At 45.4% G+C, this 23,071-nt stretch overlaps 1 protein-coding gene across 3 annotated transcripts in view; it reads right to left on the reverse strand.

Moving 5' to 3' along the window:
- aatka (apoptosis-associated tyrosine kinase a) overlaps window positions 1–23,071 on the reverse strand; it is a 37,886-nt gene that overhangs the window by 3,283 nt on the left and 11,532 nt on the right. For 2 of the 3 annotated variants that reach the window (XM_037088960.1, XM_037088959.1), the window contains 10 exons: window positions 19,478–19,611; window positions 12,929–13,070; window positions 8,254–8,333; window positions 6,892–7,010; window positions 6,664–6,751; window positions 6,398–6,531; window positions 5,156–5,240; window positions 4,931–5,052; window positions 4,539–4,688; window positions 57–3,441 (listed from right to left, as the gene is read on the reverse strand). In XM_037088960.1, the coding sequence (XP_036944855.1) occupies window positions 57–3,441; window positions 4,539–4,688; window positions 4,931–5,052; window positions 5,156–5,240; window positions 6,398–6,531; window positions 6,664–6,751; window positions 6,892–7,010; window positions 8,254–8,333; window positions 12,929–13,070; window positions 19,478–19,522 (4,350 nt within the window). In that variant the 5' untranslated portion in view covers window positions 19,523–19,611. Of the gene's footprint in view, window positions 1–56; window positions 3,442–4,538; window positions 4,689–4,930; window positions 5,053–5,155; window positions 5,241–6,397; window positions 6,532–6,663; window positions 6,752–6,891; window positions 7,011–8,253; window positions 8,334–8,715; window positions 9,302–12,928; window positions 13,071–19,477; window positions 19,612–23,071 lie in introns of those variants that run through there. The other variant, XM_037088961.1, reaches the window with a different exon arrangement.

Consider the following 23,071-nt stretch of genomic DNA (forward strand, 5'->3'; position numbering starts at 1 on the left):
CTGAAGAAATCAAATAATCTCACTGACAAAACGAACAACAAAATAACGTGCCATACCTGGTCAAAAAGGAACACCGTAACATCGTCAAAAAAGGACACAGCTTTTTTCTTCCTCTCCAACTCGTCACAGAAGGACTCCGTGATCAGGGTTGGCATCTTCAGGAGGCTGCGGAGGTGTCTCGCCCTGCTGCAGTCGCTCACCACCACCGGCACCGCGGTGAAATCCTCCTCACTCTCCTCGCTGTCTTCATCTTGGATGTTGTAGGTCCTCAGCTCTTCATCTGACTCGCTGTCATCTGAGTCATCTTCATCCTCCGCCTCCTCCAGCGGAGCTCTCACTTCCTCGCCGCACAGCTCCAGCAGTGACGAGGAAGCTGACAGGTCAGTGGGGCCGTTGGATTCTTCACACAGACTGTCCTGTGAGTCACATTCCTCTGCGTCTATGTCCTCGAAATCTTCCTCATTTATTCTCACCGCCTCCCTTCTGTCCTCCGTCTCTTCCTGGACGTGATTGAACTCGGGCAGCTCTTCCTCCTCTGTTGATCCATCTCCATTCTCATTTTCTTTGGGGGCCTCGTCTCTGTAGTCAGTTATGGTGGAGTCAGAATTCAAAGACTGGACAGGGGAGTAATCTTCTGCCCTTCTGTTCCCCTCCTCATGGTTTCCTGAGGCCTCCTGGACGGCGGATGAGGGTTCAGACCCGATGGAGGAGCTGAGCTCCGAGGAAGGTTCCTCTCCTGAGTGCTCGTTCTCCAACCCGAGATCATCATCTGCTGGGGCGGACTCTTTGGTCAGGCAGCCACCCATCTGCGGAGGAAAGGGTGAGAGCATAGACAAGCCAGGGGTGGGGAGGGGATGGGGTGAACTAGGGTCAGCCTCTGAGAGATTCACCAAAACACAACTTTTGATGAGTCTCAGATTTGTTAGATGGTCGTCGCTGTTGAACTGCCTTTTGACAGAGTCATCACCTCTGATAGAGCTCAGATTCTCAGCAGTGAAATCACTCGGATAGAATTTACCGCCTTCTTCTTGAGGGCTCCTCTCATTTTCAGGATCATAGTCTGAGAAATAGGCTGAGTCCCTGTAAGGATTCTTATCAGTCAGACCCTTTAACTGAAGCTCTGAGTTGTTTGTGGAAGTGCAGATCCCTTGGCCTAAACCCACCTGCACAACTAGTTCAGGTTCTCCACCCAACCTCGGGCTCCTCTCACCACCCAGGGCATCTCCAAGCTCTTTGAAGAGAAACTCTGGAGATTCGTTGTTCTCTGTGTCGTAGCCGCTGTCCAGGGATTTGGGTAGGAGGGGGGTATTGAAGGGATCAGGGCTGAAGGCCTGATCACAGGTGCTTGCCATCGACGAGGACAGGTTCAGGGTGTCTACAGAGTCAGGAGTTCTCTCTTGATTCTTCACCGGACTCAGTTCTTCCTCCTCTACCTCAGCGTAGTCCAGGTTGAAATCAGCAAAGATCCCCGATGTGATGTCTGTGATGTCGTCATCATCGTCCTCGCTGTAGTCACCAAGCTCAACCAGGCTCACGCTGGAGTTCCTGACCCCGACTCCACTGTCCAACGATCTGCTGCTTTCTGACGTCTCTGGGTAGCTTCGCCTTTTTTCTCCGAGACCAACAGTGATTCCTGTTGAAACCCCCTCCCAGATGTTACCCCTCTGCTTGACTGTCTGAGGATCCTTGAAAGAAGACGGGGACTTTATATAGTTCGCCTCGGGTATCATCTTAGGCTCAGAGTACAGCCTATCCCCATGAAGCAATAATTGATTTTCATATTTCCCCTCTAGTTTTCCACCCTCTGTCCCTCTGGCATTGATACTTGAGCTGGTGAGCGAATCAAAACTTCTTAGATTTTCTGCAGATAAGTTCCTTTCCACTTGAGTGGCAGATTCCTCTCTTTCTTTGTGATGCAAGTGAATGTGTGAACCCAATTCAGTGGGCTTGCTAGCAGCGTTATGACCAGAGTCTCCTCCCTCTGCTTCCATGGTGCCACAAGACCTGGAGCTTTGGAAGGTTCTGGTGGTGGCCTTGGTTAAAGACCATAATTCTGTTGTGTTAGAGTGATCAGCATATTGAAGGTCCAGATAGCAGTCATGCCCACTGCCTGCCTGCCTGCTGTCAAAGCTAAGGCTATTGTTGTTGGCTGAATGGTTTGAGGTCCAGTTAGTGGCCTCTGCTTCAGAGAAAAGGTCATCCTCGATGTCTTCTCCTCTCCGCTGGCCCACCAGCAGGCCGTCGTCTGTCCCTACATCGATGCTAATGTGGTTAACAATGGGTATTGTCTTTCTGAGGGGATCCATTATATTATGATAGCTCTCATTAACTGTGCTGCGACCTGTGCTCGCTTCCAGGTAGGGATCGCAGAACCCTAAGCTGGGGCTGCTCACTGCCTGTGACGAACTGCGTGGGTTTTCTAAAAGTCCTACTGGATGCACAAGGTTTGATCTGGACTCTGGTGTTGTATCCAGCTCAGACAGACAGGAGTGGCGTCGAGTCTTGTATGCCGACTGTTCACAGTAGACCGTGTCATCCTGACTGGATGAGAAGCAGTTGTGGGAATGGCCTAACTTTACAGGACTGGTGCTGGATGTGTGTCTCAGCAGTGGCTCCATGGTTAGCTGGACAGTGGGGCTTGAGTCCGAGTCATAGGCGGGGGACTTGATGTTGTCAGCAGTTGCCCAGTAAGTACTGGGCTGTGCCATGGATGACCCAGTCCGACTCTCGGAGGACAACCTGCTGCTGCCGGCCTCCACTCCTGGACTGTAGTCCACCACACTGTCATCCAGGTTTATGTTACACTCTACTGGCTCCTCTATACGAATGTAGTACTCACTGCTGACTGAGGGGCTGTGGGCGCTCAACACTGGGACCACACCTGGGTGTTCGGGTTCATAGTAGGATGGGGATATGCCTGAGGTCAGGCTGTTAGCCTTGCAGCCCCCTGAGCTGCTTCCTTTACTGGAATAGTAGATATCCTGGTAATGTGGGTTCCCCTGGCCCAGCGGCCCACTGGTGGAGGAGGAGCAGTAGGGCTGCTCGGCTCGGGCCTGCTCCCACTTGTACTCAAAGTTGAGCCCATGGCTGGTCTCTGTGACAGTGAGGAGGTCGTCCCCTGTGTCGGAGTGGAAGCTGTCGGAGAAGTGCTCCAGGAGAGGGAAGGAGGACGAGGCAGAGGAGGCCAGCTCCACCGCCTGAGTTTGCTCTGCACCATTGTTGTCGGCTGAGGCAGGTGTAGGGGTCAGGAGGAGGGTGGTGGATGTCGCTGTGTGGGAGGTGCTACCCAGCAGGTTGGGTCTCAAGGCGTTCCAACGTTGTTCAAAGTCTTCCTCGGCCTCGCTGGAGCCTTTGGCACACAAGTACGTGACCAGAAGGTGGACTTCCTCACTGCTGGGTCTCAGCTCTGGCTGCAGCCAACAGAACTGCATCACTTCATACCTGGACAGAAGTGACAGAAAGGAAGAAAGAAAGAAAGGATCAGAGTCAAAGTGAAGTCCAAAAAGTTATAATTAGGTTACTCTGCGAGTGTTTGCATCAGTTAGCTCAGAAGGACTTAATGATGTCTTTAGGGAACAAAAATACACAGTGTTCTTCTTGGAAATATCAACCGAACAGATGTCTGCTTTCTCTCAAATGTAATGGAACTAGGTGGCGCTTCAGTGTGCTCGGAGTGCCTGAAAAACACATTTGAAAAAGTGAGTATGATTTCCGGAGACAGAAATTGCAGCTGAGTGCTTTCAAATGTACTTTTTAGGCACTCAGAGCACCACAAGACACGTGGCACCTTGTTCCAGGCGCACATCTCCTAAACTCTGCAACTCACACCAAAAACATCATCGATGGATAAATAGTTTTAAAGGAAATGAGGAAAAATCCGTGTTTTTGATTTGGGGAGGAACTGTACCTTTAAGAATATGTTTTGTTTTGTTTTGTTTTGTTTAATAAGCAGAGAAAAGGGCAGAAGCTAAAGAATCAATTCTAGACTAACAACAAGGCAATATAGAAGAAACCCTTGAAGTCAGCACTTTCTACCAACAGTCCTGCTCCGTGCACCAGCCAAAGATGGATAGAGTGTATGAAAGGGGTGCAGTGCAGATAGTTAGACGATGTTTACATTCCTGTGTGTGTGTGTGTGTGTGTGTGCTACTGTTACCAAGTTTAATTTAATTTAGCGATGAACAATTTTGAAGAATAAAAAAATAAAAGCCACATTTGGCAGGCTTCCCGGGTAAAGATGAATGAGGCGATTCAACTCTGGTCGATGCCAAGGGGATCATAAAGAAGAGGGAGAGTATTGATCATCTGCCCTCGCTAGCAAAGAGAATTATTGCTACGGTGGACTGGTGCACCGTCACGGGCAGAAACCCCATTTCAAACACACGGCACGTGGAAATTAATTGGTCAAGGAGAGCTGAAGTCTTAGCAACGTCTCAAATGTCTCGTATGTGGTATCAAGATATATGACATTTTGAGTATCAACCTGCCCATGTGTATGTACAGCATGTCGGGCTGAGTGTGTGGTGTGCAGGTCTCACCAGCGCTCAGCCAGAGGGAACTGCAGCTGGGGTTTGGGTAGTTTGAGCTGCTGCTCTTTCACAGCATATGTCAGCACCTGTCTGTCAGAGTAGTGTCGGTACGGCTGGTTTCCCAGCTCGAACAGCTCCCACACAGTCACCCCCAACGACCTGGAGCAGGAAAATAAATCATTAAGTGTGTTTACCCCTCATATCTGACACGCGTTATGTCGCAAGTATCTTTGTGCTGTTTCCTGAAAATAACAAAAGCAGAGGAGATCCCAGGAAAACATAACATGAAAATAATCAAAACCTGTACATTGAATTAAAGTAAGTAGAGTATTTTGATCCCTTTAAGACATTTTCTTTTTTTCTTAAAGTATTTCCTGTTTCTCTCTCTGGAATCATCTCACCAGATGTTGCTGGATTTGGTTTGGTCCACGACCAGCAGGTTACCGTGGACCTCGTCTATGAGCTCAGGTGCAATCCAGCGCAGGGGAACCCAGATCTGGTCTTGTGTTATGTAGTAGTCATCCTACAGAAAGTCAACAACAACAACAACAAAACCCATTTGAGCACTGACTGGGCGGTACGGTAAAAGTTAGTAAAATAGTAAAATGGTCGTATGACAGTCTGACCTTGTATCGGCTGTGAGAGAGGCCGTAGTCTCCGATCTTCACTGACATTTCTGAAGTCAGCAGGCAGTTTCGCAAAGCCAGGTCACTGTGAAAACAGGAACGTGTGATCAGCACAACTGAGCTGCACAAACACACCCATAATGTTTGTGTTCTCGATCAGCTTCTTCTTATTTTTCTATAGTTTGTGTTTCGTCTCTGCTCTTCACAGTGGTTTAAAGTTGGTTCGGCTCGGTTAATTTGATCATAACACAACTGCACTGGAGCCTGACAGATGCTGGATTTTTGGGGCTGATCTGATGCTGTTGATGAGTAAAAACACTCTTAAATTGATGTATCGATCAATATTCTCATAAACCCAGATTATTTGAATAAATACAACATTTTTTGGCGATTATCCCTCAAATATGATCATTAAACACTGGTGACAAAGATAAGTACACAATGAACGCTGGAAATTTTACCATTTAAGACCAAACTTTATCGTTCAGAATGACATGAATGAAATTGTAAACTAATAATAAATTACCACAAGTGGGTTTAAACATTTTATGACCGCTGTATAAATATTACATAATGTATATCATAGTATAGTATAGTAACTTCAGTATACTTCATACATAAAATGCTGTCCATGAATAGATGTCACTGTTTAGTGATTTTCCTCTTCTCTCTCTTCTCATCTGACCATGTAAAGAGGAGCTGGAGCTGCAATTAATGATTATTTTCTTTATCAGTCAATCTGAGTGTTTTCACAATTAATAGATTAATTGTATAATCAATAGAAAAAAGTTAAAGGTCTCCAAATTGCTTCCTTTGTCCAACCAACTGTATAAAAACCCAAAGAATCTTCATTGCAATCATCAAATTTAAGGAGGTAAAAATCAAATGATCAAAAAAATGTTGACAACTTACATCTTTCGATCAAATAATCGATCAATCCACTAATAATTGCAGCTTTAAAACACACTGGTTCAGTCACACTAGGTCAGTCTCACCTCCTCCATAAACAGGAAGCTTTCTCTCCTTTGCAGCCACCACATGACTGCGTAACAGCGAGAGGGGTTCAACCCCCGCAACAAAATCACTGATGCTGGAGTTTCTGACAACTACTCAGGCAGCACCAGGATGTTGTTGCAGGGAGAGACCAGCAGGGGGCGCAAAGAGCATTCAAGTGGATCCATCCTCCCTAGAACATCAATATCAATGGAGGTAAATAGAGCTGAACTGACTGACATGCTGTACCTGTGTATGAAGTTGTATTTGTGGAGGTGCAGAAGCCCTGAGGCAATGTCACACGCCATTCTCTGGAGGATCAGAGGGTCCGGAGTCTCGGAGTCAGCCACCCGACAACTGCGCAGGTAGCTCTTCAGATCACCCTGAGGAGAAGGCAAATAAGGTCGCTCTGACTTATGAATAGCAAAACAAAAACGGTGCACAAAGACAAGACGTGAGGAGGTATGAGGGAAGAGCTCAATGAGCAAGAGTTTGATTATTAAAGTGTGACCCACCAGAGGGCAGAACTCCATGACCAGCAGATAAGGAGTGACCTCTGAGCATTGTGCCAGGCACTGCAGCAGGGCAGGGTGCTGGAGGGTTCTGGCAGAGGAAACAGCGGGAATGAACACACAAAGACGGAACATACAACAAATAATACGATCATTTGTTTATGTTGACTTGTACTGTGCGCTGGGCTACAGAGCTGTGCTGTGTAGTCTCAGGTGTCTTCCAGAACTGACCGGTATGGCTGCACCTCCTCCAGGAACTGCATCTGATCCTGGACACTGGCGCTGGCCTTCAGCTCCTTTACCACCACCTGGGTGGTGCTGAGGCCCGCATTGACTTCGCCCAGCAGAACCTGAGACGTGTACAGAGGACGAACATCAAACTCGAGGGATGCAGAGAAGCCCAGTCGCCAGAATAAAATACGGATATTTTTCTACAAACCATGAATATGTTCAAATGTATATGTCATAAACGCATCATATCTACAAAACGTGTCATATCACATTCATATTACATGTATGCGAGCTGACTGTAATATATGAAGGTTGTGGTATCATAGCTCATCAAGCAAGAGACTACCTTTAGAGACAGCGTTTCACAACACAGTCACAAGAATAAATGTTAATAACGTATGTTGAAACTTTACATTTCTTTATGTTGCAACTCTGTGTCCTTCGATTAACTTTTCTGTTTGTATCTTGTGGTTAAGGCACAAAAAAACACCTGGTTAGGGTTTTAAAAAGGTCATGTTTTGGCTTAATATACTTGTTTTGGTCGCCACAAACACAACGGGAAATGTCCCAACTATTTGTGATAAAGTACTTTTTTTGTCGCCATGAATACAGCTGGAAATTATCCCGAGGTCTCCCTAAAAATATCCAGTGATCTCACACTTTCAAATGTTAAAACACAGTCTCAAACGGTGGTCACTGGCTTCACAGCCTTCTCAACTCAAACAGCATCGCCTCCCCTGCCAGGTACGACAGACTACAACAGGATATGACACGTTTTGTAGCGATGTCGATATCGTACGTAGCCTGTGACATGTACAAATGTCTGCGGTTTGCAAAAGTGTGTTTTAAGCCAAAACGTGTCCTTTTGCTTTGTTTTTTAGTGCCTTAAACTAAGCAGATAATAACACAACATACACATTATAAATGTACCTAAAGAAGCGTAAAGTTTCAAGATATCCCTGGTTTCTGACTGGGCTGTGTAGACAGCAACAAACAGCAACAACATGCAGATACAAACTAAGAATATATCATTGGTACTGGTGTGTGGGCATATCAAGAAGTGTTATAGCATTCATGTACTGTACGGTAAAATTGTGTGGAATTTACTGTGACTGTGAATTTCAACTCCTCTCCCATGATTTTCAGCACCCTGACACAAGTGCCAAAGATTAGCCTTGCCAGAATGAGATCATCATCACATTACGCTCGCATTCCTCACAGCAGAAAGCACATCGGAGTACAGTAAGTACAGTAAGGACGGATGCAGTAGAATTGGTATTAAACAGTACAAATAAAGCATCTCTGGACTAAAAAACTGTGTGATTGTGTGTTTTTCGTAAGAAACACAAAGGCTTGTCTTACCTTGCCGAACCAGCCATGTCCAATCTCCTTTAGATACAGCAGACTATGGCGGCCGAGGTCTGATGATTTCAGCAGCTGGACTGGAGAGGAGTGGTGAGAAAGACATGAGTCTACTTCAAGACATGTGGAAAAGAGACTGTTGTGGTTAGAAAGGATTGATTAAGAGAAACAAAATGACACATTTCTATAAAAAAGAAAGGCTTTCAACATAATGAGCAGAGTAAATGGAGTAAAAATGGTCGGGATTTGAACAGAAATGGAGCCCAAGAGGGCAGAGAAACATCACAGATGGAGTTAAGACAAGGATTAAAGTGGAGTCTCCTCTCAGCCAAACACAAAAAAGTACATTTTCCTAAATCAAAAGCCTCATTAACTAAAGAGCAGAGACTGTCTGAAAGCAAACAAACCCAACTTGTAACTCGCTACAAGGACGCTCATCACCACCACACACAGTTCAAATACCTCCATGGATCCTCATGTTTCAGGACTGGACGTGATGAAGGTGAGCAGAGAGAGGATGATGCTGACGGAGCAGTGGAGCGGCCAGCCACTCTGAGCACCGTGACAGGGACTGAGTCCGAGCCCCAGGCGGGGACCAAGTGCTGGTTCAGAGTGTGAGAACCGAAAACCCGTGGCCCCAGCCGCGACCCCAGGCGTCTTCGCCTCATTGTGTGTATATGAGCGGGAGCCCACAGTCTCAGTGTGTGTGTGTGTGTGAGAGAGAGCCTCGGCAGGATTTAACCCTCCGAGCCCTCGCGCAGCTGAACAAGCTCGCCACGCCGCCTCTCCCCGTCTGCACCGGGCTCATCCTCCAACTGGGAGACACACAAACACACATACTGTCCTCTTCTGAAGCTCTCCAGCTGTCGCGCAAACACCGAAATCCATCTAGTTCCTATACGGGCGACTTTTAAATCTACAGAGATGGAAAACTTCTCACGGTTGCGACTCAACCGATCAATCTGCCGCCGGTCCTGCGCGGGACGACTTCTGCCCTGGCCGCTGAGATTCTCTGGTCATGTAATCACGCCTGATGTGACCGTCACGCATGTCGGTAGTGTGCCGTTTGACGCGCCAGCTCTATGTGCAGCTTCAAGACACCCAGTAGTGACATAAGGCCCACATAATGCCCCCCTGTCACCCCTGGACAGCAGCATTCCTCGGCCAAACAGGACACAAACAGTGCTCTGTCAGATGCAGAAAAGACCTCTGTCATACACACTCACCACCCCTATCTCCAGCCTCCCCTCCCCACTCTTAAGGTCCTGGTGCATGCCACCACCCTTCCCCTGTCTCTCCTCATCCCGTCACAGACCCCTCACTGTATTCGGACCATAATGCCAGTCCTCCACTGGTGCGTTCCACGGACGTTTCAGCCCGGCCTCACGCTCACCCACTGCCCAGCCGGCCTAAATCAGGGCCATTGTTCGGCCTCGCTCACTCGCACACTCACGCTGCGTCTCCTGGTACCCAGTGCACCAAACACACACACACACACACACACACACACACACTTACACAAGCGCGCAAACACTCATGCAGACACACACAAGGCCCATTCTCCACTGGAACGCTGGGCAGAGGTTGTCACGGTGATAACAGACCCACACTTCACCATCCCATCCCCCTCCGACTCAGAGAGAGAGAGAAATCAAGAAGTGGTATTATTCCAAATGTGGAATGTGTGAGTGTGCATTCCCGTCCCACTCATGGCATTCCCGGAGACGATAGTGGAATGAAGCGTGCACAATCGCTCAACACACACACACACACACACACACACACACACACACACACACACACACACATAACATACTTTTGATGCGTTCAGCTCCTGCGGTGGGTTTGAAAGATTTACATGACCTCTTGAATAAAAGATTAGAGCAACAAGTGAAAGGCGGGACTGTCAGATCAGTGACAAACGTTGTCCTGTATGTTCACACAGATGTGTAAGTGATGCTTGGCTCATGTATAAAACACCATTCATGGTTTGACTATCAGCTACATAACTGGTGTTTCTGTTCAACATGCAATTACTGGGCTCAGTTTCATTGTGTGTACGTCAGCGTGGGGGAGGATAATAGAAGACGTACGCCTGATGTCGAAGCTACGGTTGGTGTGGTTTTAAAGATGATTTTTGTTATATTTCTGAGAAATCTCTAAACACTCCAACAGCAATCAATAAATCGAATGCTCTGACAAACACAGTAACTGTTGGTGTTGCAGACCTACGTACCGGCCTGCCTGCACGCACTGGGGTTTCCAACAAGCTGCGACGGAGGTATTGCTAAAGCTATTAGCGAGCTAGCTGCAGAAGAATGGCAGAGAAAGTGCAGGTACAATTTCCAAATGTTAACATGCTAGCTTGAGGGTGGTGAGTGCTAGTAATATCCATGTTTGTTGTTTCCGTTAATTATACTAATGTTAGCCCTTAGCCTGTTGATCAGCAGCTAACCTAGTTAGCACAAAGCACACAGCCCCGAAACTGAAGAACAAGTGTGCTGCAGCGGCAGAGAAGGACCGTCGTTCAGCAGCTAAATCAGTAGCACAAAGCACAAAGTCCCTGAGCCGAGAGCAGAGCCGCTGCAGCAGGAACAGCCTTGTCCAGCAGCTAACTTAGTTAGCACAAAGCACACACCCACAATAACTGCAGGGCAGGGCAGCTATTTTGCTTTTCTTTATGATAAATACATGATAAATATGTTTTTCATGTATTTAATTGACTAAAAAAGCCGAGTCGGTGTAGTCAGGTTGTGGACTGGCCCGATGGGAGGAGGGTGGGGTTCTTTCGGTTGGAAACTTTCAACATTTAGCTTGTGCTGGTTTCTCCCAGCTTAAATATGCTGCCCTGTCCATGCAGTTCCTGACCTGCAACTTATCAAATCATCCATTAATTCCTGTCATTTCCTGTCCTCTCAATCTGCCAATTAGTCTGATATTAGCAAAGCAATGAAAAGGCTGCCACAGTTACACATTCCCAACACTTCCAATGGTCAAGTGTGCACAATATATACATGTTAAGAGCTTTATATACTGAGACAACATGTGTACATGAGGACGGGGGAATGACTAGGAGACCATTCTCTCTCCGACTCAGTGAAAGGAGACCATTTATCCATTCCTCGCCCTGCAACACCTGGACCAATCATACAGCCGTAGCTATGGAAGACAGAGCGGAGGCCGGTGATTGGCTGCGAGCCTGAGGCTGCCTTGTCCAATCATTGCCGGAGCTCACATCCTAGGATGCTGAGCCCCAACTCACCTCCCTTCTGGCTGCGCATAGTGCAGCGCAGACAGCCAGTGTGAGTCATGCAGGGAGAGGCATTTTGAGCACCCAGGATCTGGTTTACACTGAGATTCACACACACACACACACACACACACACACACACTACATACATGAACATACACATTCTGACAGGCTGGCGGCGAGGCAGTGTGACCTGAAGAAAAACAAACAGCTTGTGACACTGATGAAGGGAGGATCACGGATATGGAATACAAATTAAACACACACAGTATATTTTGGACGTGTGCTGATGTTGGATTATGTAAGATTCACAAGCATCAAATGTGTTTTTAGATTCATGATGATGTAACTTAGCATTACAAACACACACACCAGGAATAATGTACACTGCGGTCAGGTCAGATTCCCATACAGTGTGCACGGCAGCACTGCAGTAGGTTGGTGTTTAAAATGGATTACACAATGGACAGATGTCCGTCGCTTTAACGAGAGAGACGGCAAGAAAGAAGAGACACATACTGCAAGATAACAAATGAAAGAGGCTGCGTCTGTTCCAACTACGGCTGGCAGAATGTGCTCAGTTTTATCTCTTCCAAATCAACAAAGCGAGTAATGTCCGCCATGTGCTCCAGAGGAGTCACGACCTTTCCTTATGATGCGTTAGTGTGGCAGAAATACACTCTTTTGGTTGTGGAGATATCATGTAGAAGAATATAGAGGAAATGGAAGCAAGAATCCCGGTTTAGGATAATGTTTGAGATTTCTCTGTTTTTGATTTAGCATTTTTTCTAACTCTTTCCGGGATCCTAATCCTATTTTGGGATATTCTTCAGTTTGCATGGTTTTGCAAGAGCAGAACTCGAATCCTAAGTTAAGCATCCTGATGTTTGGATGGCTTAGGGCCTGGACCCTGTCTGAAATTCAAAACAGAGCACCAGTGTTAGCCCGTTACAGAAGCTAGCACTGATGCTAGCCTGTTAGCTTTATATTCATTTTCACGGACCATGTTCAAAAGAGTGTATATTATATATTTATATATATATATATATATATATATATTTATATATATATATATATATATATATATATATATATATATATATATATCTATATATATATATATATATATATATATATATATATCATCAGCCCTCCTCCACCAACACGCATCAGACACTAAAATGAATGCCTGTATTTTCTTGTTCATTATTATATTATATATATAGCAAGCTGTTGTCATGGATACAGGCATGCCAGGAAGAGATGCTGACTGAATAATTGAGTTTAAAGTTGTAGTTTTTGTTTCTGTGTAGGAAAAAGAAGTTTTTTTTTTCCACTGTCATGAGGCCACTGCATGGTCATCAAGTCCAAGCAGCTCTAACAGTGCTGAGAGGTGTTTGCGGTGTCGTGCAGTCAGTTTCTTACTGGATCGGCCCGGCTGTTTGGAGACAGGCAGGGAGACCTCCGTGAGGGGAAGGATGTAGACCTCGGGGCCGTTCTGGGAGGAAGGCGAGGCCAGGGCGGACAGATCTGCCTGGTACTCCTCTCCCTCGGTGTTTTCAAACTCCTGGTGCAAAGACACACGCTGGGATTAGTCATCCACTCGCAGCCATCCGAACACTGAGATGGTGGGAGACAATGGCTCAACTGTGAAGGCATTCAGATGCACCGAGGCACGCCCACCTAGCCATATACATAAGTCATGTACATTGTGGGACTGCACTGTGTGAGTCACTGTGCAGACGCTGTAGGGGGAGGCACACTAATGTGCAAGTTCAAACTGTAAACACAAAGGCTTTCTCTCTTCCTCACATACACAAACAAAGGTTCATTAGACAGCACTTTACATACATGATATGCTCCAGTATAGTAAAAGTCCTTTTCTTTATACTTGGATCGAGTAAGAAACGTAGTTTGGTGTTTTCTTTAACCCGCGAGGACTTCTTGTTCTCGCAGGACGAGATTCAAAACAACATCACAACTTGCATCATGTCATGAATATCTGAGAGGAGCAGCGGCGAGCAGCATGATTTTAAATTGTGCCGGTACATCTGTCAGTGTTTTCCTCATCTTCACGGTCCTGAAAAATTACTTATTACCTGCTCTGTACTGTGATGAACGATAATTACAGGATCAGAACTGTTTGTTTAACGTTCACAGTACAGTGTGTACACGTGAGTCCTTTTTTATTCCGCCCTATTTCTCCGACAGCTTCAGTTGCCAGTTTCTTTTCAGATTTCAAACGCTTCACACCATTTCTGCCAATAAAGTATCACCAGATGTGCTGAATGTTTGTGATGAAGTCTGGAAAATGGAAAAGCTGAACACATACTCTTTGGTACATTTTCAAAGATGGTGGTGTTGGTTTTAGTAGCAGTGGGGGAAGAAGCCTTGAGATCCCTGAGGTAAAACTACTAAGATGGGTGAGGATGAGAGGGAGTGGAAAACAGTGACCCTCTCTATTTCCATCCCTGCACAGCATATCTCACCTCCTCTGATATGTTTGTCTGCTTCATCCCTTCTGCCCTTCTTTCCGCCCCATCCATTATTGCTCCCTGGTCCACCGCAGTGTCCTTGCTCTCCCTAACTGTTGAAGTTTGTCGCTAAAACGCACTGTCTCTCTACAAACCTCCGTACATACGGCCTCAAATGTACTTCAACTTCAATGTAGACAGATTAGACACTTTGCAGATTCAAGAGAGAAATATTGCATTGTCCTTCATGCAGCCTCAAAAGAATTGGATCTGTCGTCATTCATCTGAGTAGCTGTTATCTAGCGCTCGAAAAAAACAAAGACGTGGCTCAGCCCTCGGGCTATAAATGCCAGGAAATAAGAGCAAAGTAGTGGAAGTTACACAGCCAGAGGAAACAGTACATTAACATTAAACTAGACAAATTGCATCATCTGCAGCATGAGGCAGATCACAGGGTAGATTAGCGGAGTATCGTCAGCGTGAGTCAAAGATTTAAGAGAGTAAACAACTCCAGCAGCTGATAGGAGCTCCCACATGTTCAGTTAGAATTGGATTATTCTTACATATTTATATCCTCTGGTTATGCGTCTTAAATTATTTGTCTGTGTTGCTTTTGAAAATCGGCCTTCATTTCTGGTCAGTCGTGAGTCAGTGTTTTATCTTAAACTGCTAACAGACACATTTTTGCTTTAACCTGTTTCTCTACAGTAAAGACTGACTGCACAGCGTCATGGCTGTAGCGGAATAAAGCCATCTGTGTATACAACGATTCGTTTTTACAATGCCTGCATTCGGCCTGCGACCGGGCTGGATTTTCAACCCGTGTAACCGATACAGGAAGAGGCATTGTTTGAACCGGTCGCTGTCCAGGAGGCGGCGGAACAACTAGGAATAACGGTGGAAACTCCACACTGCATCAGAAAAAAGAAACCCCGCTGATAGAGGAGGAAAGTGAGTGATAGAAACCGAAGCATTCACTCACGGTTGAGCGACGGTGTTGTGTCAGAGTCGGTGCCCCTGCTGATACGTGCCCTCCCCCAGCACCAGGACTTGAGACGACTCAGAGGCAGCATTCTTTCTACAAGATCAGTACGTAGAAAACCTGCCTACTTATTAACACAACCTGGTGTTTTACTCTTACTTTTCATACTGACATCAGAGTTCATGTGTCAAGCAGGGATTCCTACGGTTGTCTGTCGCTTTGGACAGCAGTCAGGCTGCTAACGGAAGCTAAGAGGGGGGAGAGAAAGTGGAAAATGAGTCTGTTTCCGCCTTAAATAAATCTTCTTTATTCAACACGAACACTGCGAGAGAGTGAACACGCCTGACTTCACTCTCACACTCTGTAATAACATTAAAAAACTTATTACTTATTCATTCAGATTATATAAGAACTCAATCAACTCCATGACATTTAGCAGGTCCTTAAAGGGGCAGTATGTGGAGAAACATAGTTGACTGTCTCGCTGGTATTCGTTGACGTGGAAATGAGACTAAACAATCGACTATTTTTCTCCAGAATCAGCACCTTTGAGTCCGAGTCCCTCCCGGCGCCGTCCCACTGCAGGAAGCAACAACCCCACACCAACTCAATTCAGTCTTGTTAGCATTTTCTAAGACTGTTGGGACGCCGGGCTGGCAGTAGAGCTCAGCTCACACACACACACACACACACACGCATCCATCCATCAGCTAATGAACTGTTACCTCTAACAAGACTATCTTCCACCTGCAGCCACCACGGAAGTAAAGAAAAGGAGCAGAAGTGAGGAGAAACGAGGAGGAAATCAGGAGGCAGGAGGGCAGGAGGGAGGGTTAACATGAGATATCTGAATGGCTCATTGTGTGTGTGTGTGTGTGTGTGTGTGTGTGTGTGGTTGTGTATTTACGTGTGTGTGTGTGTATAGGAATGTGTGCACGTGTGTTTTCTCATTCAGGAGAACCATCTGCCACTCTCCTCAGAGCGAAGTGTGAAAAGCGAGCACCTGGCTGTGAGTCAGCGTTGCATAGCTCCCCGGAGAGCCTTCGGTTTAGAAAGCACTTAATACCCGGCCTCACACTACGCGCTCCAGTAAGAGCTCGCCGATGGAGAGGAATAATGAAGCTTTTTTTTTTTTATTATTTGGACGGAGCAGCGGTGTGAATTTGCAGTCCCACACCAATGCTCACCTTAACAAGTGAGCTGCTGAGCGATGAGCCACTGCCAAACAGAGGAAAACAGAGTGTGTGTGTGTGTGTGTGTGTGTGTGAGGGGGCTTTAAACCATTACGTGATGTTTGCTGCCAAACTAAGAGAGAAATCTCGACGCACACAGATTAAAATATATCAAACGTTGCAGCGGCGGGTCTTGTCTGGAATGACAGCGAGCTGCGATCAAGACGACGAGCTCGCTGTGTTTTCACTAAAGTCTCAGTTTGTTGTTTTGTTTTAAATTGAAGTTGCCTCAGTGCTGAAAAAGGTTTTCCTCCGTTTATTACTGAGGAATCTTCTCTGACTCATATATGACAAAGACCAGGTGTGAATACCTGAATCGATTCTGATATCAGTGGTATTGATCGTACTAATACCTGCTGTCAGGTACAGACATCAGTACAGTATCAGTCTGTCGTGTCAGATCGTATGTAGATTCCAGCACCATTTCTTCCTTTTTCTTTCCAATATCAGTTGCATAAGCCCGGTTTAAAGAATGGTCAGGTTGGACCGACCTATATTAAGCCTGCCACTGTTACATAAATATTTTGGGGGTTGAGGTGAGAGCTGTGTTGCTATGGTAACAAGGGTAAAAAGGAAAGAGAGAGGAGTGGATCCTTCCATCGGTGAGAGCGAAACTTCCCCAGGAAAAAAAACGCTCAGTTTTTGGAAGGAGCCAAAAGAGACCTTTCATTCAATAAGACTGATATATATATAAAGTAATAATGTTTAATATCAGCCTATTTTTTTACAACTCAGGTGACACGAGGAAACATTTGGGATGCAGCAGGGTTTTTATAATGGAAACTCGTTGTCTACTGCTCTTCAGAGTCTCGAAAATGATTTGGGTAAATCATCTAGCCTCTAAAACGTAAAGAAGAATTGTGGAATATGCTCATCAGAATTTCCCAGAGCCCAAAGGAACGTCTTCAAATTGCTTCTTTTGTCCAACAAACAGTGCAAAAGCCAAAGACTCGTTTACGTCGTTATTCATGCATCATCACAATAGTTAACTTTCTTTCGACTAATCGATTCGCTGCAGCTCTGAGCAGCTGTGTCCTCTCTGATCCTGCACCTTTACTCTCTGAAGACAGGCCGCTGAAGGACAATATATCTGCAGGAATCAATAGTGTCGTGTTTGTTCGTCGACCTCGGCGTCAGGTGACACGACAGAAACAATCAGCTGTTGTCTGATGCTGTTTTAACAGTCGGAGGCTTCGTTCTGTCACGTCATGGCTAAAACCAGACGATACAGGCGAGACTCCTGCTGCTCCTGCAGGTTATTAGAATACATTTTTTGGCCCCTTAATGAGGCGATCCGGTGTGAGACAGACGTAGACACACACACACAGAAAAAGTTGTTAATGATGCCTCTCTGTGCTGAGCTCATTAGTGACACCGTTGTCCCTGCAGCATCTACCGACCACAGGCTGCTCCCGCCGCTCAGCTCCAGCACTGAAGCAAAAGACCTGCGAGTCTAATCAACAACAAAAACATCCAAAAGGTCGTTTTCTCTCCCTGCTTTAACCGCGATATTCCAATGACCTATAGGGGCGAGAAACATTGTGTATTCAAACTGCAAAGTGATCTGCATAAGTAATCCTAACAGACGTCTCTGCAGCTTAATTTATCCGTTCTGCAGCTGAAAGAGTTAGGCACATGAAAATGCATGACCAAAAAATGAGCAGAACGTTAATGGGAGACTTTTAACGATGAGGAGCAGCCGACACAGCGACTGTGCAGCTTCTCCTCCCACTCCTCCTCTCCATATGCATCCCCGCCGCCAGCCTGTGTCAGCCTCCGTTAGCCCTCATCAGACGCTCAGCTCGGCGCCGATGTTTGACACAGCGCGGCTGAGTCATGCCGGCAGCTGAAGGCGACACGGAGACAATGTGTGCCGGCCCCGGGACGAGTGAAGGGGGGTATCGGTCGCATCACTTCCCACAGTGAGGCAGTGAGTCAGTGCTGGAGTATGAATACAATCACCGTCCTGAAATATTTACACGCTGGTGTTTTCACTAACAAGTCAGACGGAAGAATTTAATTCAGAGTCTATTTTGGTGACACGATGATCACGTCAGTCGTTTATTGACGCGAAAATATATGAAGATTATTCCTTGTTTTAAATATTTTATAGACAAACCAAAAAGAAAAAACAAAAACAGATGAATCCATAATGGAAAGCAACAGCTCAGTGATCGCATCAGTCAGCCATTTGTTTCCCAGGGTTTTTGCAGTGCGGCCAAGAGATCTGGGAATCAGTTTTGATTTGCAATATCAACAAAATCATCCGTCCCAGCAGGATTGCTGCCAGGCCTTGGCGATCCGTCCTTTCATTCAGCACAAACTCTCATTCATGCTTTTGTCTCCGGCCATCAAGATTACCAGCACGAAGAGAACAACGAGCACCTGACTGATCGTTCTGATTCAGGAGAGCCTCAAGTTTCAGTCTGACTCATTTAAACATGCAGTTTTACATCGAGATATCTGATCTACTCCAGAGAAATATATATATGTGTAGATGCTGTGGAAGATGAGTCACTACGGAGGCCTTGAATGTCCAAACAGGACACGCGTGACTCCACTGAACAAGACGAGAGATTCGTCTTTACATGTGTTTTCAAGGTTCAGAAGATAATTAAACTAGAAACTGACTTTTAGTTTTGGTTTTCTTTTGTTTATGCTCATTAATCTATTTCTTCTTTTATTCATGCTTTTGACTGAATTTAAGTTGTGTAATTGCTCCGGGTATTTTCTTTTTTGAACTTATTTTTGGACATTTCTATGTAAATAAAGTTAATTCGTATTTTTATCATCATTATTAATCATTAGCTGCAGTCCTTAAAGTCATTTCTTTATAAATAAATAAAAATTCACTGTGCATCTCATGTTTTGGTTGATTGAAGGAAAAACAACAGGTAACAAATAACTCATTTACATGTACTTTAACAAAACATTGTTCTCTGTTAATAATTGTGATTTTCAGAACTTTTGATGGGTATTTTTTCCTTTAGATGACACAATCAATTGAAGAAAATAAGAAAATAAGACTAATAAGATATTAAATATGGTCATAAAAAGTTCTCCTAATGTATTTCAGCTGCTGATTCAGAATTTATTTTGTGGCATGCTAAAAAAAATAGCTGAATATCAGTTTATTAGGTGTGTTTTGCTGTACAATACACCTATAAATAATAAATAAGTAGTATTTTTATAAGTTAACTCCACAACCAATCCCCTCTTTCCTTCCTCATGCACACACAGTTTGTTTCTCCCCGCCACTTCCAGCAGGCGGCAGCAGTGAGCTCACCTTGAAGCCGATGTCGCCCTTCTTGCAGCAGAGACAGGCCAGCATGAGGAAGACGAAGGTGAAGAGGCCGGAGAAGGAGACGGCCACCACCGCCAGGGACGAAGGCCACGACAGCTCGCTCAGCGGAGCCCCATCTGCAAGCAAAACGCCACAGGATGATCGTGTTAAGAGGGGCGGGGACTGAACGGAGATCAGTGGGCAAACTGCCGGGTCATACAGGAAATTAAAGACAAAATAGAGATAAAAGTGATTTGTACACACACACACACACACACACAGATGATGTGTGAGAGCTTTATTGGCAGCTGCATGAGAGAAACGTGACTCATTATCATTCTCCTATTGCTTCTCTTCATCGCTTCAATCTGTGAGTCTGAATGGGAAACAGGCCTCTGTTTGCTTAATCACAGTGGTGCTGCAGCTACGGGGGTTAAAAGTTCTGTACCACCCGTGAACACAGTAACTGGCGCTCAGTAGTAACCGAACGTAGAAGAGGTGTAGTCCTCCGCCCTGCTCACCTGCCCTCACAGCCATTCAACACACAACAACAACAACAACAACAACAACAACAACAACAACAACAACAAATGTATTTCATTAAAGATTAAACTGCTTCCTGGAACAATGAACGCCAGGCAATTAAAGCCTCGCACACAAAGAGTGTAGTTTTTTTAAAAAAAGGCTGCGTATTAAAGTTTGGAGTGGGTCTGTGACCAATAAACAGACAGCACGCACATGCTTAATGGCGATCTTTTGTGATTATTTCTGCTTTTCCCGCGACCTCTCGTCATCTTCATGCAGCACACGTGTCGGTTAGTCTTTGTGTCTGCGGGACGGACCGGAGAGCCGGGTGTCACCTCCATATTATCTTAAAACCAGATGAAAGAGGAGCGAGGAAGAGACTGAAGAGATACCAGTGAAGGAATGTAAAAATACTGGATGCACTGTTTAACTTACCTGTACTTTAAGTACGTTTACTGCCAGGAAAGTACTTTGGATATTTGAGTATTAACTGCCGTCTGCTGGGAGCGATGATGAGATCTCTACTGTCGAGGACGTATCCGACTCTCAGTCATATTTAATGCTTTTAAGTGAGATAATGGAGAATTGATTTTCTCATTTTGCCAGTGTGTTTTATTTTGGGTCACATTCTGTTTACTAATCGTCCCCTCGCACTTTTCTTTATTACTCAGTAAATTCTTCTTTAACGAGCACACGACGGTTGTGTTCATTAAGCAGCAGGGATCGCCCATCGTTACAGATATTTACATTTCAAGGGGGATTCCAGAACGAGGGGCTGCGAGCGGCAAAAAACTACTATGTCCTTCAATTCCCATGATGCACCTCAAACACATCTTTCATGAGATTCTCCTGTGGCTCAACAAAACCAGTTTGAGACGCAGGCTTTATCGAATATATGTCTAAAACTTCTTCCTCACGAGCCACAGAGGAAGAAGAGTAAACTGCTCTTCATTTACTACATCGATTGTGTCGTTATTAAAGGTGCAGTACGTGAAGCGAAGGAAAACACTGGATATATATCAAATAAATAACTTTGTGTTTGTATTTTCATCTTATTAAAATCGTAAATATAAACTGAACTTGTTTTCCAAAACAAAGTGCACAGTCATTAAAGTTATTTTTGTTTTTCTTTTCTGTTTGTTGTGGCAGAATTTAGAGATCAGCGATGACAAAATGAACTAAAATCAAAAGTATTAATTTATAAAGACTCATTAAATGTTGAAAAAGTATAATAATAAAAACCCATTTCACCTAGACTGAGGGAACAGTCCAACAGACAAGAAGGAAGTTCGGTTTGAGGGGGAATCTGGGTTTTCTACGCAGGTTTCTGAATCGTTGCACCACAATTAATTTTTTCAAAATGTCACATTTGCATACTTTGTGGTTTGTTCCTAAAAAAATGAGTCAATGTTTTGGTGGTTGGAAATAATCCTGGCTAGAAGCTTTTCCCTTTTTATGGACAGCACGTCCATTATTTTTTCATTTTCTCATGTCGTTTAAAAGGGAACTTATTCAAGCAGACAGCTTTTCTCACAACGTGTATTCTTGTAGAAATCGAACCCTCCCTCAGAGAAAAACCCACTAAAGTCTGCAGCTAAACTTAACTGGCCAACCACAGCAATCTGGCAGAACTCCCCCATCTGTCAACACATCTCGTTATATACCAACGTGTCTGAAATGTCCCGGTCCTGCAGTGACCCTGTGGATGGCCTGAGTGCTCCCTGATTATATGAGCTGTGATTCTATTGATTACAGTCGAATGAAGACGAGAGGAAACAACATTATTTGCACAGGCGCTCCGGTCGGGTCCATCAGGACTCGTGGTCTTGTGTGACACTTGTGTGTGTTTGAGTACTCTTCCAGCTCACTGACTGGGCCGAGACGCAGCGGTCCTGACCCATTTGGCTGTGGGGAACGCGCTGTTGCAGACCCGACAGCTCCTGCAGACCCGGCAGGGACGCTGCAACCGGAGCTCGACCCTGAAGTCACGACCACGAAGCCGACACTCACACTCAGGCGCACACAATGAATACAGACGGGGGAGAATGCATCCGGGGTTCCTACTTGAAGTGTGTGTGTGTGTGTGTGTGTGTGTGTGGGCACTGACCTGCCAACACATCACCATGGCAACAACCTTGCCGGCCAAGACATATTAATTGATTGGCATTTACGGTGCAGTAAACCGTCTACTTTTGGAAGAAAGACACTTTTGTGACCATGTGTGTGCTCGTGTGTGTGTGTGTGTGTGTGTGTGTGTGTGTGCGTGCGTGTGTGTGTGTGTGTGTGTGAAGTGGAAAACAAGGAGATTACAAAGCTAAACCAAGCCGTGCCCTTTTCTGGATCCACCAACATACCACAACACGCAGCCTGAGTGGGCGGTGATGGGACACATTGTGTCGAGGCTGATGATGCTTTCTTTAAAATGTGAATATCCACAGAGTCTTTGGTATCCTGGTCTGGTATACTGCACATCACAGGCCACACGGATGTGAGGCGGGAGGATGGAGCACATTGTGCAGATGGTGCCAGAAAACAGCGATGACACATGCTGAATCAGAGGGCACGGTGACTCACACCACACACACATGTTGTCATTTCTGGAGGAGACTATTAAGTCCACTGCGGTGATGTGACGATCCCCGGGGCTCCTCAGCTGCTCTGGTGTCTGTTTCTTTTTGCCGCTGTTACACATCGCCCTCCAGGTTTTAGCCGCGAGCGTCCCCTTTAAAATGACAGTCGTCTCTTCAGGTTAACGGGCTGTCCCGCTCTGATTACAGGGCACCAACTGCTGTTTGTTTATATGGATTTCATGATATGCAGAAGTCTACAACAGCCGGACATGCAGGCTGCAGGATGCTTTTAAACAGATGTCCCAAGGAGCCATTTTTACCCCACACATACTTTTTCAAATTTGGTAGAAATGTCAATAATACAGCAACATCAGAGTACAGTTGTATGTTTGAGTTTACAGTAGGGCTGCAATTAACCATTATTGTCATTGCCGATTGATTCAGACAATGGTGAAAAACGTCGAACGTCCTAAATTGTCTTGTTTTATCTACAACCCAAACT

This window comes from Acanthopagrus latus, chromosome 23 (genome assembly GCF_904848185.1).
Source record: "Acanthopagrus latus isolate v.2019 chromosome 23, fAcaLat1.1, whole genome shotgun sequence".
Classification (NCBI taxonomy): Eukaryota; Metazoa; Chordata; class Actinopteri; order Spariformes; family Sparidae; genus Acanthopagrus; species Acanthopagrus latus.